General features: G+C 37.9%; 1 protein-coding gene across 1 annotated transcript in view; it reads left to right on the forward strand.

Moving 5' to 3' along the window:
- ZNF385D (zinc finger protein 385D) overlaps positions 1 to 18,971 on the forward strand; it is a 750,122-nt gene extending 731,151 nt beyond the window's left edge. The window contains exons 5-8 of the mRNA XM_081829883.1: positions 7,439 to 7,714; positions 15,057 to 15,235; positions 16,273 to 16,374; positions 18,255 to 18,971. Coding sequence (XP_081686009.1) covers positions 7,439 to 7,714; positions 15,057 to 15,235; positions 16,273 to 16,374; positions 18,255 to 18,488 — 791 coding nt within the window. The 3' untranslated portion in view covers positions 18,489 to 18,971. The remainder of the gene's footprint in view (positions 1 to 7,438; positions 7,715 to 15,056; positions 15,236 to 16,272; positions 16,375 to 18,254) is intronic.
- The last annotated feature ends 573 nt before the right edge of the window (positions 18,972 to 19,544 follow it).

Here is a 19,544-nt window from a genome sequence, read left to right on the forward strand (position 1 = left end):
CAAAATAATTTACATCCTAATCTACATGTTATATACATGGCATAAAGTGAGCTCATGTTCAACAGATAATCATTATCATGTATGAATCTACTCCTGATATAATTGCCTCAAAGAGATCATAGATTGGGCAGCTTTGAGAAGCATCAAAAGTTGCAGTTTGATATTTTTGTTTTGTGAGTTTTTGAAATCTCTTGCCTTTCTATAATTTCTAATATGTGCAAGACATGGGAAATCTAGTTCAAATGTGGTAAAGGCAGAAAGAATTACTCAATCATTAAGAGTTTCATTGGACGTTGAGATTCATCGAGGTCACTGTAGGACAAGAACATGCTCTGTGATTTAAAAAGTACAGGAAATCACTTTTTGCATGCCACTTGCACCATTGGAAGCATGATAAAATCAAAGTTTGAAGTACAACTTATTTTTTTAATATTTCCTGGTGGCACTTCCTCGTGCTCAACCTCCTCAAAGAGAGAAAATCCATTGCCCTCTCTCCCTCATTGTATTAGCACCAAATCACTCTTGAGTGTACAAATTATACCATGTTTATTTCTTCACCTCCAGTGAGTAGCACAGGGTCTGACATGAGGGTTCATTCAGGCCCAGCCCAAAAGTTTCAGGGCCAAGACCAGAGTGCAGATGTCATCCAGGTAAATACTGACACTTTCTACCTGATGCTTCACCTAGCAGCCCCACAGCCTGCACCCCAGGGATTAGCCCCTGTAACCTGAAGGATAAGAGATCTACTCACCTGTGTCAGACCTGAGACCTATCAAGTGGTAAGACAGATCGGCAAGGGCAGGGCAAAACTGCTCCCCAAGCCAGGACTTTCGGATGGTGATTGGACCCACCCAAATCAGGTAGCCTGTGGGGGAGGTACCCTTTCTCCCCACCCTCATTTTGTAAGCTCAGGATTTTAGGCAGTTTGAAGCCCTTCTTATACCATCCCGGCAGAGGGGAGGGAGGGAATTTGTTGGGGAAAGGACTTTGTCTTCTTAGGTGATTTCATGTAGCCGGGTATGAACAAACGAACCTCTTCCTCTGGTTTCCAGATATAGGCTGTGATCTCCTACCCCCTCCATTATTTATTTATTTATTTAGGAGAGAGAAAAGGAGCAGGAGCAGCTTGGGGAGAGGGACAGAAGGAGGGGGAGAGAGAGAATCTTAAGCTGGCTCCACACCCAGCATGAAGCCTGATGAGGGGCTCAATCTTTTGACCCTGAGATCATGACCTGGGATGAAATCAAGAGTCGGATGCTTAGCCGACTGAACCACCCTCCTGGCAACACACATAGACACATGCACACACACAGATACAGACACATACATACCCACACAAATTTGTAAGCTCTGACTCTGTATGCTGGCCTCTGAGGCACCCATTCCAGCTCTCACTTCCCGTTCCTATCATTCTCACTTGCTCAATTGGTTATCAAACTCTCTAAAAACATTTTTACAAGGGATGCCTGGGTCGTTCAGTTGGTTGAGCTTCAGCCTTCGGCTCAGGTCATGATCCCGGGGTCCTGGGATCGAGTCCTGCATCAGGCTTCTTACTCAGCGGGGAGCCTGCTTCTTTCTCTGCCCGCCACTCCCCCTGCTTGTGTTCTCTCTCTCTCTCTGACAAATAAATAAAAATATTAAAAAACAAACTTTTTTACAAGATCAACAAAATCAAAAAATAGACATTTGTTTCAATGGCTTGTGATATGTGGAGCCCTCAAAAATACAGTACCCAATGCAGAGGTCATTCCTGCCTGGGTCTAACGGTGTGGTACTATGCTCAATAAATGTTAGTTAAATTAAATTAAATCCATAGGAAAGAATCCACCAGTAATAATTTATAAAATCTTGTGACTTTTGTCACGAGGCACCTTTTTATACTTCAGAATGTCAGCATATTTAAGAGGAAGCAGCTGTTCTGCTCATTTGTTCGCAAGCCTGGGTGAGACTTAAATTCACACATGGAGGAAGGACATAAATTGTATATAATTCTGAGTTTCTAATCTACAGGAAAACATGATGAGCATCTTTGGGTCATAATATTAATTCCTACCACCTGAGAGGAAACTTAAATAACTCAGCTCTGGTTGTCCTACTTGGGTTATGAGGTCTGTGTCTAGGAGAATTAATTTCTTACCTAGACCATGTAACTTGGCTGTTCTGTTTTGTTATCTGGAATTCAAGTCATTGATATTTTCTGGAATCTTTTCTTATGCTTTATGGATTTTTAAAAGGTATTTGCAGTGTTTTTGCACAAGGATGAGGGCCACAAATGGGCCACTCTGAATACTGACAAGTTTTCTTTTGTTCTCAACTAAAACCCCATCCCGCAAAATATTAGCAATCTGTTTTGATGCCAAATCCAAATACTGGCAGTTGCAATAATGAATATTTGCTACAGGATACCAGCAGAAAAACTGCCCAGAAATACAGACCAAACCATCTCAAACCTTTTTCTTCCCACTGAATAGCCTCCATTATTTTTGACTCCCTGTGATATATATTGTTCTTAGAGGGTCATTGGTTGAAGAGTGCAAAGAAATCTGAGTTCACCTTTGGGGAACATTAGGAAAAGTGAATCATTATTCCAGTTTCCCAACTTTTGGGAAAGAAGGAAGGAAGGAAAGAAGGAAGGGAGGAAGGGAAAGGAAAGGAAAGGAAGGGAAAGGAAAGGAATGGAAAGGAAAGGAAAGGGAAAGGGAAGGAAAGGAAAGGAAAGGAAAGGAAAGGAAAGGAAAGGAAAGGAAAGGAAAGGAAAGGAAAGGAAAGGAAAGGAAAGGAAAGGAAAAAGAAAGAAAGGAGAGAGAGGGAGGGAGGGAAGAAAGAGAGAAAGAAAGAAGGAGGAAGGGAGAGAGAAAGAAAGAAAGAAAGAAAGAAAGAAAGAAAGAAAGAAAGAAAGAAAGAAGGAAAGAAAGAAAGAAAGAAAAAAAAAAGAAGAAACGAAAAGAAAAGTAAGACATGTAGCTTACTTTTACCATTTTGCACAAGAGGTTGAGAGCTGTTGATTTTTCTTTTCTCCCTCCTCCCAAAAGGATTCCAGTAACTTAATACTTCAGCATAAATGGATGATTGGACAAACATGATTGACGCTAGTTCAGGCTATGTTTAGTTTCTTTTAAAGTCAAATTTTTAAGGTGCTATCTTCAAACATGCGTAATAAATCATGACCAATTTGAATTAGCTGAAGAGGAAAAAAAATGAATTAGCTGAAGAGAATATAGTCAGTTCTTTTATGAAAAAAAAAATCAAAATTTTAGCAATAAAAAATAAATGAAGAGCATATGCTTCTGAGCCAGACTGACTAAGTTGAAATTCTTGTGCTCCACGTGGCAACTCTGGCTTTGGGCAAGTTCCCAAATCTCTCCATACCTCAATTTCTTCTCAAGATGGGAATAAAAACGGTATGCCCCTCTTAGGTTTCTATGAGAATTGAATGAATTCACACTTTTTAAATGCTTTAAAAGTGATTCAATAATCATTAGTTGTAATTGTTATTCATTCATTCACTTACTGTTTTCTTTTAATAAATATTTGAGTATCTTTCTCATGCCAAGCGTAAGTGCAAGAATATAGCAATGCATAAAACTGATTAAAGATTTAACTTTATTATTATCATTTCAAGTCATCATGAGATGTCTTCATAAACCATGATGGATATTTATCAGCCTTCTCACCCTCAGTGGTTTAGTATATATAGAACCTTGCACAAAATAGCTGCTTAATAAATGTTGATGGAATCAAGTTTGAATACATGAGTCATTGCAACACAGGATAATAAGCACTTAATTTAGAATTAGGAGATGCACTTTCAAGTCCCAGTTTCTACCCTAGAGCACTATGTGACCTTGAGAAATCTACTGAAAATTTTTAATCTGAAAACTAAGAGAGCTATACCATGAAACCGCTAAGATCTCTTTTGATCATGATTCTACCAGGTAACTGTCATGATGCACTATTTGTTGACTGGTTATAGTTCTGTTTTTCTTGAATTTAATGAACTTTTCATTTTAGAATAGTTTTAGATTTACAGAAAAGGTGCAAGAATATTACGGAGGGCACCTGTTTACCCTGCATCCAGTTTGCCCTTACTGTTAACATCTTACAGGGTCATAGTGCATTTGTCAAAACTAATGAACCAATGGTGATACATTGTTATTAACTAAAGTCCATGTTTTATTCCGATTTCCTAAGTTTTTACCTAATGTCCCTTTTTTTTTTGCTCCAGAATCCTAACCTGGCTACCACATTATATATAGTCATCACATCATGTCCGCTTAGACTCATCTAGATTTGAGTTTCTCAGACGTTCCTAGTTTTGATGACCTTAACAGCTTTGGGGACTATTGGTCAGGAATTTCATAAAATGTCTTTAAATTTAGGTTTGTTGAATGCTTTTCCCATGGTCAGACAGGGGTTGTGAGTTTGGGGGAGGAAATATAGAGGTAATTCATCTCACATCTTATCAAAGATATATGCTATTAATGTGAACACCCATTGAAGATTCTATTTTTATGGTTGGATAAGAATTATGTATAATTGGTAACTAATGTACCATATTAAGGAAAATCTCTTGGCTAGATGTAATTTTCTAGGCAATGTATAACATAGTTAATTCTCTTCAAATACGGCATAATCTTAAAGCATACTTACCTTACTTTTTCCATGAAAAAGTTCCCTCACCACTGATAAATGAAGAGTAACTGAAAAATCCACTGTTATAAATTAATAGTAATCCTACCTATGGATACAAGATTTATTATTAAATTTAAAGTGAAAAATATAACTGTTTGTATTTCTCTCAAATTAACTGCGAAATTGTGAAAAAAAAAAAAACAAATTTGTACTCAGCTATGAGGTCTAAAGCACCAAAGCAGAAGGGCCAGAAGTTAAGCGTTTTGATACTAATTCCCCTAAACCCATCTCATGCAAAGAACTTGCCTTAAGAAATGTTAGTACTTCACTAAGCCCTTGGCATAGAGAATCTGGCTTTTCTAATCTTGTGGCATCCTTGGTCTAAATTATCTAATTATCCTCTGAGGTTAGAAAAAATACTAATGTAGCTGTCACAGGGATTAGAAGATCCATGGTTTTGTTTATTCTATATTTTTCTTATGAATTTCACTGTAAACAGGGAAGTTGGTTTAGGATTACTATGATCTATGCTATGCACAGTTATCAGATCAAGACATAAGATAAACATAGTCAATCCAGAGGAAAAGTTGTTAGAAGTAGGGTTTTACTAGGGATATCCTTACTTGGATTTAAATGAAATAAATAGCCAGAGTATCACACTGGCTCCAGCATGTAGCCACACAAAGTTTAAATATACCTATATTTATGGTTGTCACTTCCCATGGAGCTGATTGTAAGACCAATTTAGTAGTTTTTGCCTACTGCTGTTTGTCACCTTACTTTGTGACCTTACCATGTGTCACAGTCATGGCCAAGAGTATCATCCACAACATTTTTTTTTTAATCCCTGATTTTTTTCAATCTATAAAACACTTTGCCCTGACTCACCATATTCTATTTCTGTGACTTTGGGAAATGTCCTTAATTTCTGGAATTTCCTCATTTGTACAAGTTTGTGTGAAGGTTAAATGAAATTATGTATATAAAACACTTAGCAAATTAACTGGGCATTTGTTATTTATTCATAGACACATATGCATATGCTTTCAATCATTTCTGGTTTGTTGGGAGCAATGAATAGCTACTAGACTATCTTACAGTAGTCATTGCTTTTGATGCCATATCTAGGTTCTCAGAAATATTTTCTTGCTATTACCTGATATTTTAACATTGGCACTTCAAGAGATAAGTAAAAATTAAACAGGAAATGGACCTGTCAATGTTCAAGGGAATAAATGTATTCTGGTGGCAAAACTTGGCATTAGAGTAATTTTATTTATTTTTCTCTAGTCATGAAAAACTGATGAGCAGCATGACTCTTTACATGGTTGGAGGATATTCTTCAAAACACTAAAGTAGGCTTACTCGAGGATCTTAGCAGTTAAATAAGTGATTAAACATGTATGAAGTGTCAGGCAAAGGAGATAAGATCCAGATGAATTGTTTTATACAACAGCCCTCAACAAGAGCCCATTTCTCTTCTTATTGACTAGTGTTTCTGATGCTGTATTTGGGAAAGAAGCCATACCAATCTCATCTAAAGTCCCACCTCTATATCTGGATCAAAGGAGATATCCAAGTTAAAGGGCATCCTGTAACTGCAATCAATTCTTGATAATATAATCTAATAAGAAGCAAGCATTTATGAGGACAACACTTCATTGCAGGCAGACCACTGTCCCTTATAACCACTGCCTAATTCATTTATTATGAACTTTTCAGTGTGGCTTTAATGACCATGGCAGCACCTGGAATGAAAAACAGTTCCAAGAGCAGGTGTGGCTAAAGAGACAGCCTGGGAATATTTTGAATAGGAGGTTAAGAACCATCCAGCTGGGAGGCAGAGTAAGGAGTAGAAAAGTAGAAAGGATAGGAGCATTAGAGCTCCCTTGCAATTTGTTACTGGATATGGCAAGCATTGCTAACAGTAATTGGTAATTGTCGTCTTCGGAATGGGAGCTGTGTGTACCCAAGTGAAGTTAGGATAAAGGAGTTTTGCTTTAGAGATTGACCCCTCCAGATCTAGAATCAGACTTCGGAGCCAGAAGGGTTGTAGGGTTCCAGTACATCAACACTTTCATGGTCATCAGACTTTTAAAACGATGATGTGACATTAACATGGTGTGACCAGACTGTGAGTTTCTTGTAGAGTGACCATTGATGTTGGAATACTGTGTAACAAACTCTCTGAACACAGCCTGGTACAGAGCATGCATTTAATAAATATGCCAGACCAGAGTTTTTGTACCTGGCATTGAATATATGACTCTTTGTAAATAGGACAGTGATTTTCTAAATTGTTGATCCCTGAACAAACCAGTATGTCATCAGAGTTCCATTTTTTTTCTTTTCTTTTTCTTTTGTTTTTGCACAAGCCTATAGAAAAGGATCAGTACTTATATCTTAATTAAAGAAATAAATGTAGAAGGAAATAGAAAGACAAGTAATAAATAAAAATAAAAATATCTTAAAAGTGTTTATCCTCTATTTTTTAAAGCCATCTGTGTAGAAATGGATGCATACAATGTACAATGCATTGTAAAGACTATTTTACTAAGGCCATATGTTAACAAGAGAAATCTGTTGGTATGTTTATTTGCCCCGCAGCAAAAATGTGAGTGTATTGGGGTGTATTTTTCAGAATCGTCTGCATGGTTTATATCAATATAGGCAACTACATGTGGCCATCTATGCGAATTTCTTCATGAGATGATTGACTCATGGTCGACAAGGAGCAATTGCTGGCTGCTCTTATCATTTTCAGCAGAATGTAATATTAGTGATACATTTCTAAATAGGGAAAGATAATACCACTGTTTTTCCCTTCTTCCCTATGCTATTTGGAATGCAGACAGTACCGCAGGGACACCAGCAATATCAACGACAACTGTGGAAATTCGCAAAAGCAGTGTTATGACAACTGAGATCACCTCCAAAGTGGAAAAAAGCCCCACGACAGCCACTGGCAATAGCTCATGTCCTTCCACGGAGACTGAGGAAGAAAAGGCAAAACGGCTTCTTTACTGTTCGCTATGCAAGGTTGCTGTCAACTCCGCCTCGCAGCTGGAGGCGCACAACAGTGGTGAGATGCAGTGATTTCTTTTCTGTCTCAACAGCTCTGCAATTATCTTCCTCTGAATGGATTGTATCTTTTGCAGCAGGGGACAAAGGGGTGGCGGAAAACTGGCAATTATTACATGGAAGTCATTAACCATTAAAAAATAAAAATGACACGCAAAGTGTCATTTACATGAGGACTTGCAGGGCTCCTGCGCCTTGATGTGCTTGTGTTTGTGTTTATGGATGTGTGTCTGTGTGTGTGTGTGCACAGGTGTTATTAAACATTAGGAGATAAAGTAAAATATAATTCTGAAGTATAAGCTTTGCATTTATTTGATTTCGAAACTGCTATGTACTCCCACGCACTGGCTTCTAAATGAAGTTTTCTGAAGTTTTTTCAATGATATAGTTGCAGAATTTGGTTCCATAATTCCATGAGCTTTTAGCTAAAACCTCTCCATTATGGTTTTTATGGCAAAATGATGCCAATTGGGCTAAATCTATATCGCCCGGACAGTTAAACGGAAAGTGCTTATTATGGGCAACCACTGAGGTATGTTCTCTGCATGTAATATTTCATTTACTCTTTGTGACAACCTAAAGATACTATTCTTGCTATTCGATTGAGGCTCAGACAAGGCATATGACCAACTAAGTGGCTGAGCCATGATTTAAACTTAGGTCTTTCTAATAAAACACTAAACTTGACATATCTTAACAGGACATACCGATAAGCCAGGATGAAATGCTTCCCCAATATATTGCAATTCTATCCATCTACTGTATATTTGTATGTATAGAAAGATATTACATAGATATTATATATCTATACCTACACCTATCTATCTAGATAAGTAAATACAAAAAGAGAGTCTAAATCTATATATCTATATCTATATTATCTATCAATAAAATCTAGATTATATCGATATATTGATACAAATAATTGTATATATATCCTGCCTGAGATTTTAGCCAGCCCTTTGGCCCTAGATTTCCTTTAAAAGGCCAAGTTCATTGCCAGGACCCTGTCAGCAATTACAATAGGAACAGAATCATTTGTAAATCATACCCTGGGTTAATACTGCAGCTTTATGTCGGCTGTCACTGGCCAATCACTGTGCTGCACGGTAATGTTCAAGTATTGACTTCAGTGTGCTAAGGGAGTAGTTGCAGATGGAGAGCAATGCCTTCAGCACATATCTTCCTCCCCCCCCGCCCCCCCCGCCGCATGCAACATTAGTTGTCACCGTCTGGGAGTTCATCAGTTCAGAGGCTGAGAAATACAGAAAAAGATCTGGCCCCAAGTCAGAATCTATACTGTTCAGACATGCCTCATGTTTTACTCATGCAATTACATTATTCAGGAATGTCAGATAATTGGAGAGCAAAAACATCATTGAAAGTCCATTTATTTCTCAAGAATTCTTGATCATTCTGCAGAGTGAGAGAGAAACACATTCATTTTGAGGAGGGATCAGCTTTGACAGATAAAGCATACCTTTGAGGCTGGAGTTAATTTATCAAGAATTTAGATGTCCTTCCTGAATTCTTGTCAGAAACATCTGATTAAGAAGCAAATAATTAGTTATTTCATTATGTCGTATCAGGTCAACATTTTTCATATTCCAATTCTACAATCCTCATCTCTGCTTTGTGTGTCAGAAATGCCCACAAAGCTTTAAAAGCATATCCACCCATGTCACTTTATATATATATATAAATTTTAAATATTTTAATTAAAGAAATAAATATAGAAGGAAAATAGAAAGACAAGTAATAAAGAAAAATAAAAATATCTTAAAAGTGTTTATCCTCTATTTTTTAAAAAGCCATCTGTGTAGAAAGTAATTGTCATATATATATATATATATATATATATATATATATATATATATATATGTCATGTATATATTTCCTATATTCAGGGATTCTGATTTATTATACATCCAGGCCTAGAAACTATAGTGTTTGGGAAAAGAAAAGAAGCAAAAACAAACAAACAAAAAAACTCAAAAGTACTGTGCAGGCAGAGCTGAGAACTATTCTAACCATCTTATCTGGGAGTTTAAGGTGGTAAATGCAGTGAAACCTTACAGGAATTGTTTTATAGGGGTGTCCCCTTCAAACCTTCAGCCTGCTCAGGGGACTATACCCCCCTTCCGTCTAAGCTTGGTTTCTTTATCCCTGCATTTCTCTTCCTACATCAGAGATCTTTTTCCAGCGTCCAGGCCCGGTGCTTATTTTAGGCCTCCCCCGAGACTTGCACTAGCCAATTGGGCCAGAACTGGAGGTGGCAAAGGAAGAAGTGAAGATACACAAGTAAATTCTCTTTAACCCCCTTTGTGCACCATTTTTGATCTGCAGATTCAGCTCTCTTCTTTGTAACTGAAGCCCCAGTGGGAGGCGTGTTGTGTCTGGGACGTCCTCTACGTGTGGATGGCGAATGCAGTCGTTCCCATATTCAAACAACTGCCCCTTGTGCACTGGTTCCTGCATCATTCCCTTAGGATCCCATGTGGGGAAACCCGGGGGAGGGGGGTGTAAAGGAGAGAGGATCTCTGTAGGCTCACTTGCCTGTCACGAAAAGAATATCTGCTGTAGGATTCATCATAGGATTAGTGTGGTGTGTTTTAGTTTGGGTTCCATTAGAAGCAGACTCTGAGACCAGGATTTGAGAGCAAATGGCTTTTAGGGGAGGCCAGGGGCACAGGTAAGGAAGTGGGAAGAGGGAACAGGGAAGGGAAGCAGCCAGCGCCGTGTGCATCATTCGGCAGTTACCAACGTGGGCAACTGGAACTTGCCAAACAAAGCCGTGACACTGGCTCACACTGTGTTTCACTGTTTCAAACATAAAAAGGTCCAGTGGTCAGATAGGATGACAGAACTGAGTTAGCTCAAATTCTGTGCCTTCATCTTTACAATCACGGTGCTATCATCTCATTGTTCATTTATGATCTACTGTTTACATTAAAAATACAGAGTACCGCAGGGGTTGAATGCACAAACTGCAGCCTTTGTGAGCTTGAATGATTTCAAACTGTTACGGACTTGCTAATGAAACAAGAGCCCGTAGCTGAATTCCTGTGTGTCTGTGGCCCACGGTATAATGGAGAGGTCTACAAATTAATTTCCATGTAGCATATGATGTTTAGTATAGAATAAGTTAGACAATGGGCTAATTTAATATATGCTAAAATCTCAATAGTAAAAACAGAATATAGACAAATCGTGTTCTGGGAAGCAGTCCTTTATCACGGACATTAGTTAGAGTTGCCAGTTCATGGTGCTAGTGGAAAGCCGACTGTCTGTTTTAGTCCACTTAATTATTTTCTAATTCTCTGTAATGGATCCTATGTTACCTGCACCCACAGCAGACCACAATCACTGCCTGAGTGCTCCACTCCCTCCACACTGACCCCCTCCTCTCCAATATCACTAGCAGAGTTCTCTGCTTTCTTTCAGAGCTAGATGGTAGGAAGCCACCGTGAAGATTGGGCCTTTTTTCAGGGAACCAGGTTTGCAGGCTGATTTTGTTCAGAAGCAACCAGGCTGTAGGGTGGGGAGATGTGTCCTTTGCATCTAAATTGTGATTCTATGTATTTCTCTCTTTTTTTTTTTTCCCCCTTCAGAAACACCTTCTATGCATGCAATAAGACCTGTAGCTCTGAATGTAAACTTGTGCATTTATGTTTTTTCTTTTAATCTTAAAAAAATATATTCTTTTTTTTTTTTAAGATTTTATTTATTTATTTGAGAGAGAGAGAATGAGAGACAGAGAGCATGAGAAGGAGGAAGGTCAGAGGGAGAAGCAGACTCCCTGCCGAGCAGGGAGCCCAATGCGGGACTCGATCCCGGGACTCCAGGATCATGACCTGAGCCGAAGGCAGTCGCTTAACCAACTGAGCCACCCAGGTGCCCAAAAAAATATATTCTTAATCATAAACTGATTTTGAGACTATAGCTTCCATCAAACACCACCTCTTCTTCTATGTTACAATGGAACAAGCTAGAAGTGATCAGATCATTTTTACCTCAGATCCGCAAATAACAATTCTACGTGAATCTGGGCAAGTCGACTGTCCTCTTTGGACTTCGCTGTCTCTTTTTCTCTTTCTCTCTCAGTCTCTCTCTAATGGAGCTAAGAGGCCATATGGCACCTTGTAAGGATGAATTATTATGGCATGATTATTAGTATGACCACAGTTGCTGCTAACATTATTTGGGGATTAGTTGTGTTATTTCATTTGCTTTCTCTCTTTATTTTTCACTAAAGTTGCAGTTAATGGATTTATATTCCATAACATTGGAATGCAGGATTTAAATATGAGCACTCCTGCTTTGCATTTTTTTTTTTTTTTTTAGAATTTGAGAGAAGTAGTTCTAAGCTTACTAGCATGATTCACAAAACAGTCTAAGAATGTTTAAAACAACTTAAGAGGACATACTCTTTTCAAAAGATCTGGAAGTCTCCTTTTAGTTGTATGTTATAGACACAGATAATACAAAAAAATGTTTTGTCTTTTTCTTCAAAGAAATCTCCCCAAAACATTCTATTAAGTAATGCTTTGCTTAGCTGATTTTGATGGTTTTCTCTATATAATTAAAAAAAAACTTTGAAATGTTTTATAGTTAATGCTTATTATGAATTTGGGTAAATTTTTCTGGCAATAACTTGAAGTGGTAACATTTGATATTTTTCACTAGGCTCATTCGAGCTTTTCTATCCCTAGACAGAGCTTATTCTATCCCTCACTAAGTTTTAATATACAGAAAAGGCAGTTATCAAAGGATAGATTTTACTAACTTCTAAAGGATTTAGAGATTTCCAAATTTTTGCTTAAACAAAACCAGCACTGTTAAGAAAAAGAGAATTGACTAAAATTTATTGAGAGCATATGGAAGTGCCAAAAGTAATCCTTAAAACAATAAATGCATTTAATGCAACACTTCAGTAGAGCAGATAATTTCCTTTTTCACAGCTGGGGACACTGAGGCACAAAGAAATGTACACAGCTAATGGAGGCAATCTCTGACTGCTACCATTCCTGAGTCTGAGCTCACAATGCTCTTTACAAATATCCGTTCATTGCTCTTTATTAATATCTAATACTTGAGCTGTATCTACTATGTGTCAGGCACTGAGAATACAGTATGAGCAAAACCCAGGAGTTACCTTCAAGAAGCCCAGGTCTAATCCATGTTTCTGTGTTCAGGAAGAGAATTAGGTAAAACTTGTTTCATCGAGACATCTGTTTCACGTTTCGAGTGAAAAATTCATTTAAGCAAGTCAGCTGTGGTCAGTGTTCATGGTCTTATTATTATTAAGGTCCAAAGATTATCTGCCACTTCTATTCAGCATCTTCTAGGGTAACAGTAAGCCTCTCAATTACAAAAGATATTAACCAGGGTGAGGGGCGCCTGGGTGGCTCAGTTGGTTAAGCGACTGCCTTCGGCTCAGGTCATGATCCTGGAGTCCCTGGATCGAGTCCCGCATCGGGCTCACTGCTCGGCAGGGAGTCTGCTTCTCCCTCTGACCCTCCTCCCTCTCATGCTCTCTGTCTCCCATTCTCTCTCTCTCAAATAAATAAATGAAATCTTAAAAAAACAAAAGATATTAACCAGGGTGGATCAAGAGTCCCTCCAGAAAGTCAGAATAAGTGTCATTCTCCTAATGACTACTTCTTAAGCATTGATAAGCCAAACCAGCCCAGAAATTCTTCTCAGTTTGACTGAAGAAGTTGCATGGAAAAGAAATATTTTGATAAAATCACCTGTTGGGATAAAGAAGGTTGGACAACCATCTAGACACATACACGCAGCATGCACACACACACACAAACACTGTGACACAAAGTATATATATAAATAAATATATCTTGCTCCCTAGAGCATTGTTTTGCCCTACACTGACTTACACCATCTGCAGAGTAAAAAGTGTTTGTGTCTATTGCAAGGTGGGTGGACTTGCAAACTGCAAGAAAAAAGCAGACTGCAGAGAGGCCTCCCCACCAGCACCACAGAGCAGGCTAAGGCTCCACATTTCAAGTCCTCCAGTCTACTTACATGGTGTTGACCTTTTTCTCTTTCCTTTATATGTTGGGATATGAGCATTTTCATAGCTGTGCATAAGAATATGACCTTCAAAGTGGGGAGTCTATGTTGCAGGAATATACATTTTTTAATATTGGATTCAGTGAAGTTGCAATCGTTCTGAAAGAGAGAAACGTGCCAGTAAACCTGTTCTGTGTATTCATCACCTCTTATTTAAGGTGATGGTGATTGGCACTGACCTAGTGTGCCCCTCAATGTGTTTTCCTCATTCATAGTCCATGATTCTGGGAGGCCGGTCCAGGAATCCGAAGTTGAGAATCTTATTTTTTATGCTTCCAGTGCTGATAACAATCTAATAAATACAAGTAGGAAAGAGAAACCACTAAAAAGGATTTAAGCACCTGGAATGGCAGAAAGTACATAAATGATGACAAGAGAGAAGTTCTTAGCAAAACTATATGGCTAAGTGAGAAAAATAAAGAATTAACTATTCAATGCTAAGAAAAAGAAAATTGTGAACAAAATTTTGAGAGAAAACTCCCATTCATGAACTCTAGTAGTTAAAAAAAGTTAAAAAAAAAAACAAGTGTTAATAACTGGAGTTACACTAGTTTTGAGTGAGAGTCCACAGATGTTACTGGTTTATTAAAAAGAAGCATTTGTGTATAGTGTCTCTGCTTATCCTTTCACCACTCATCTTCTTGGTCATTTGTTTTTACATTTGAAATGACATGACCAATCAGTGTGACCTTTACTATCCTAATAGGGCTTTTTTTTTTTTTTTTCAGGCATCAAGATCTTTATACTCTTGCTGTTCCTTTTTGAACCTAAAAGACAGCCAAGAAAGCTTGTTTGTATTCTGTTTCGAAAGTGGGTCTTTAATTAGTGCCACTTCTGTAAACACACCATGTTTAAACTGATTACATTTGTTACACATCACCTCCAACTATATACCTTTAGCAACTAAATCACTCTTCCTCATCTGCTATCATTTATGTCTTATTAGCATCAAGAGGAAATGAAACGAAGTCACACCCATTTAATTTCATCTCGGGACTCTGGAGTGTAGGGGCTCTATTAAATGGTGCCGGTTTGTTATGTGGGACATTGTAAAAATATGAGTAGTTAAGTAATGTTATGTAAAGTGGTCAGAGCACCTTGTCTTCTAAATTAAGCATATTTCAGTGGTAATCCCTAGAAGAACTGCTCTAAAACTAGACATCACATTTTGTTACTGTATCATTTCTTAAAGGCATATACTAGCTAAGATTTTTTTTTTTTCTTTCTTTTTTTCTAAATCTTCCTGGCAGGTACTAAGCACAAAACCATGCTAGAAGCCCGGAATGGAAGTGGGACTATCAAAGCCTTTCCTAGGGCGGGCGTGAAAGGCAAAGGACCAGTTAATAAGGGAAACACAGGTCTGCAAAACAAAACGTTTCACTGTGAAATCTGTGATGTGCACGTCAACTCGGAAACACAACTTAAACAGGTAGACAGCACATATTCTAGAAATGAAAACAACAGATAGGGGACATCCTGATGAGCAGAATGTGTGTGCTTCCTATGTTCCCTTTCTTTCCTGTTTTTTTCTCCCACCCATCCATCCATTCATCCATCCACTTAATCTTCTACTCACTGTCCTTATTTATTTATGCCTATTTTAGTTGCCAAGGAAATAGTAAAATGTAATATTTTCTAAGTCCTTTCAGAAAATGTCTGAAGTGAATTTGTACTATTCTTATTTCTGAAGAGTGGGAGGAAAAGGGGTATTAGGTCTTTTCTCTACCAGGTTTCCCACTCAAAAGTGTTGATTTTCTTTAAAGGTCAAATTGCAATGTTCCATTTTTACTTGTTTAGATATTTACATGTTATAACTAATTTTATACTGTTCTATTCTTTTATTTTATGTACTTTATTACATGGTGTTGTACTGTATTTCTAAATTCTGCAGCCACCTGCTAAAGGGATGACTAATCCTATTGCATTCACTTTTACTGTGAATAGTCTTCCAAAGAGATTAGTTAGACGTTGCCAATCGAAGGCCCAACCCCCATATTGTGTTGTGTTTTATATCCATATGTGCAATATTGTAGTCATTTTATGCACCTTTGTTATTTATCTTTAGAATTTTAGGGGTTGACATTTGGCTGTACAAATGTGAGGATAAGTATTAGTATGGAAATAAATTCATGCCTGCCTGGGCATCTTTGTTTATTTGCACATAAAATTCCTTTAGACATTCCTTTCCTTTGTACATTTTTAAAAAGGAGATTTGTGCAGCAATAAAGAGAAAGGCTGGAGAAAAGAAGAGCCTTCTATTTGTTAAAAATAAACTAAAATGAGTAGCATAAAAAGATATATCCTCAAGCCATCAGAATCCAAGGACAAAAGTGCATGCTCTTTTGTTTTCGTCTTCCTGCAACTTGTATAAAATAATTAATATCCTTCCTCAGGTTAAAACAATATTTATGAGGGGGGTTTGGGGATTTTTTTTTTAAAGCTGTCATTTTTAATTGCTTTTAATAGCACATTAGCAGTAGAAGGCACAAAGACAGAGCTGCTGGGAAGCCCCCGAAACCTAAATACAGTCCTTACAACAAACTACAGAAGGCAGCACATCCATTGGGGGTGAGTGTCATCGTTGATTCCCAAACAACAGTGATCTTGAATGTTCCATAGTCTGCGGAACTTGACTTTTTTTTTTTTTTTGGGTTAATTACTGAATGAAATACATGGAAGTTATCTAAGTCATGACAAACAATTGATTGGAAAGTCCAACCCCTACTCCAACAATAGAATTATTAGTTTCGTGAGTTGTTTGGGTGGTTTGCCACGTTTAACCACTGTCAGATACCTGTATCTTTTGGAGTTGGGCTCTGGTTAATGACAGAGCCTGGGGAAGGGAGTAAAGCCAAACTCTTGAGTCAGGAAAGTAATCACATGAAATCTGGTCTTGATGTTAGTGGATAATTTTAGGAAAGGGCAGTGAAAAGCAAGTTCTCACATCTCCTTTTTAATATCTTCAAGGGACAAAGCACTGGTGTTGTTGATACCCTCAACAGTTTTGAATTTCGAATAGCACAGTCTCAAAGGCATGACTGATTTTATTTAATTTTTACACCAAGAATAGTATCTAAGGCCTGGGGAAATTCTTCCTGGGAGATGCCCTCTTCCCATTACCCCAAATATACCTTTTAGAATAGTGAACACACTAGTATTAGTGTCCTGACCTGGAATTTTTTTTTTAGGAATTTAGGGGAAATCTGTGAAACCTGATAATCTCAAGCTAATATTTATGACCATGTGGAGTTTTTCGTTGTTTTTTTGTTTTTTGCTTTTGTTTTTGTTTTCCTGGTTGAATTGACCATAGCTTTCATCAGGGAGACCCAGGCCTCAATGAAAAGTTAAGAACAACTGATCTATAGTATGTGCTGAATTGTGCATTTTGAAATCTGTTTTCTTCAAAATAGGTCTTATTAATAATTGGTGCTATTGTGTGTTGCTGGCACATGAAAATATAGTTAAAGGAAAACTGCAATCATCTCTTATGAGACCTCAGTAAGAGTTGACCCAGTTAATTTAGTAGCATCACCCATTTTTATGCAAATGAAGTCACTTTACTCTTTTGTACAGAAGCGATTTTAGCTGCATTGAAAGGCTGTGAATTCTGCACAGAGCTGATGTTTCAGCACCACTAGTCCTAACTTTGAGTGCTATTTCTGACCAGCATAGATGCAGCTTTCAACAATCAAGTGAATGGTTCTTAAATAAACAGGGAAGTCAAATTGTGTTAATGTTACCATCCAAAACCTCCTTCCTAGCTCTCACTATGTTACTGTTTCCATAAATGGGAGACATTCTTTCTGTGAGAACAGCCATCTTACTAATGCTACCAGCCAAAGAATGAACTGGTTTTGTAGAGCAGTGTTGAGAGAATGTTGTCACCATTTGCACAAAGAGGAAGCAGAACATGGCAGATTCGGGGGGGGGGAGGTAAGTTTCTTCCTTGAAAGTGGAATTTTGTTATCTTTATTTCTCTTCATTAATACCTCGCACCTTGCTGTGCTCTCCAGTTTACACACTTGGATAGCCTAATAGTAGTTGAGAGCATTAATAAATCTCTCTTTTAAAGTATCTATTCCCTGACAGTTAATGTGTATGTGTAGAGTAGAGTAAAGATTCCATACTTTTTTTTTTCTCAACATGAATACTTTCCTCAGGAGGTATATTGATGAAGAAAAATAAAATAAGGTTCCTGGGTATTTTCCTGGAGGACTTTTCAACATCCTAAGTTGGTCATCTTCAAGTGATCTTCCAGCTCTTTCAAAGGAAAGATGTTCTACACTTTCCATTATTTTTATTGACACTTCTATTATTTTTATTGTGTGATTTTATCTTTGTAGTTGTTTTCTGCTACATTTTAAAAGCTGCCCATCATTTTGGATTCTAAGGGTAGATGCCCCAACTCCTGTCCTTCTGCCCCCTTTTTTTTTCTCTCTCCCTTGCAGGTAAAATTAGTATTTTCAAAAGAACCTTCAAAGCCATTGGCTCCACGGATTCTACCAAACCCACTGGCAGCTGCGGCCGCCGCTGCGGCAGTGGCCGTGAACTCCCCCTTCAGTCTCCGAACTGCTCCAGCGGCCACACTGTTCCAGACCTCCGCGCTCCCGCCAGCACTCCTGCGGCCAGCTCCTGGACCTATTCGGACCGCCCACACTCCTGTGCTGTTTGCTCCTTACTGAGTTCCAAATGGGAGTACTTGTACTGCAATAATTTTTCAAAAAACAAAAAACAAAAAAACAAAAGAGAACTATGCAGTGTTTATTTATAGTTTAAAGTCTATCTGAAGAGCCAGGACTTTTGATAGTGAATTGAAAAGATTATTTAAAAAAAAAAAAAAAAGGCGGAGGTCTAGGGGTGGGGGGGGAGGGGCTGGTATTTTCTCCAAATTAAAGCATTCCTCTTGAACATTGATTGTTTTAGAAGTGATCTCCAGCATTGACTTGTAGTGGTATCTAGAACTTCTGAAGCCTTTGTGACTGTGCTTTTGGGCACCTGTTTCCCTCTGCATTGTCTTTCCCGCTTTATGAAACAACTATACATTGTAAGGGCATTAACTGGTTCCAATGTGTATATATAATAATTTACGCTGTAGATTAAGATAATATGAAAAAAGAAAAAACAAAAAACAAAACAAAAAGAAAAAAAAAAAGACAACAACAAAAGCAACACTGTGAATAGTAGTACCCGTGCTGGTCCTCTTGCTATGACAGCAATTACTGGGTATTTATCCCAACAAAAGTAGATACAGTAGATGTCTTGTAAAACAATAGTGCTGTGTCTCAATCTATGCCACTAGGTTTTAAAGAATTGCAAAAGGTAGAATGAACAACTATTTCATGCCAGTAAGCAGTCAAACAATACAGAAATGCCAGAGGGTTTTGTGGAGGTCTTCCTGGTCCACATTCTCCCCCTCCTATCCAGCTTGTAGATGACTTGAGATTGAGGACAAGAGTGCAGGGCTCAGCACAGAGGTGGGGGAGATGATAATAATAAAAGTAATTTCTTACAAAGTACTATTTCCCCACCCTGAAGCAGTATTGCTGGAAAGAGGGAAGGCTTTGTAATGAAATTATATCTGAAAAGAGGTAAAGCCATGCATCATGGGTTTTTTAGAAAGAATCAGTACAACTGTTCTGTCTCATGGATAAGGAATGATCCTCACCTAAGATGATAATGCAAAGTAAAGATTTTTCATGTTAGTACATACCCAAAAAAACAAACAAAAAAACCTAGAG

The sequence above is a fragment of the Leptonychotes weddellii genome, chromosome 1, assembly GCF_054177405.1.
Source record: "Leptonychotes weddellii isolate Sample4059 chromosome 1, ASM5417740v2, whole genome shotgun sequence".
NCBI classification, from domain to species: Eukaryota; Metazoa; Chordata; class Mammalia; order Carnivora; family Phocidae; genus Leptonychotes; species Leptonychotes weddellii.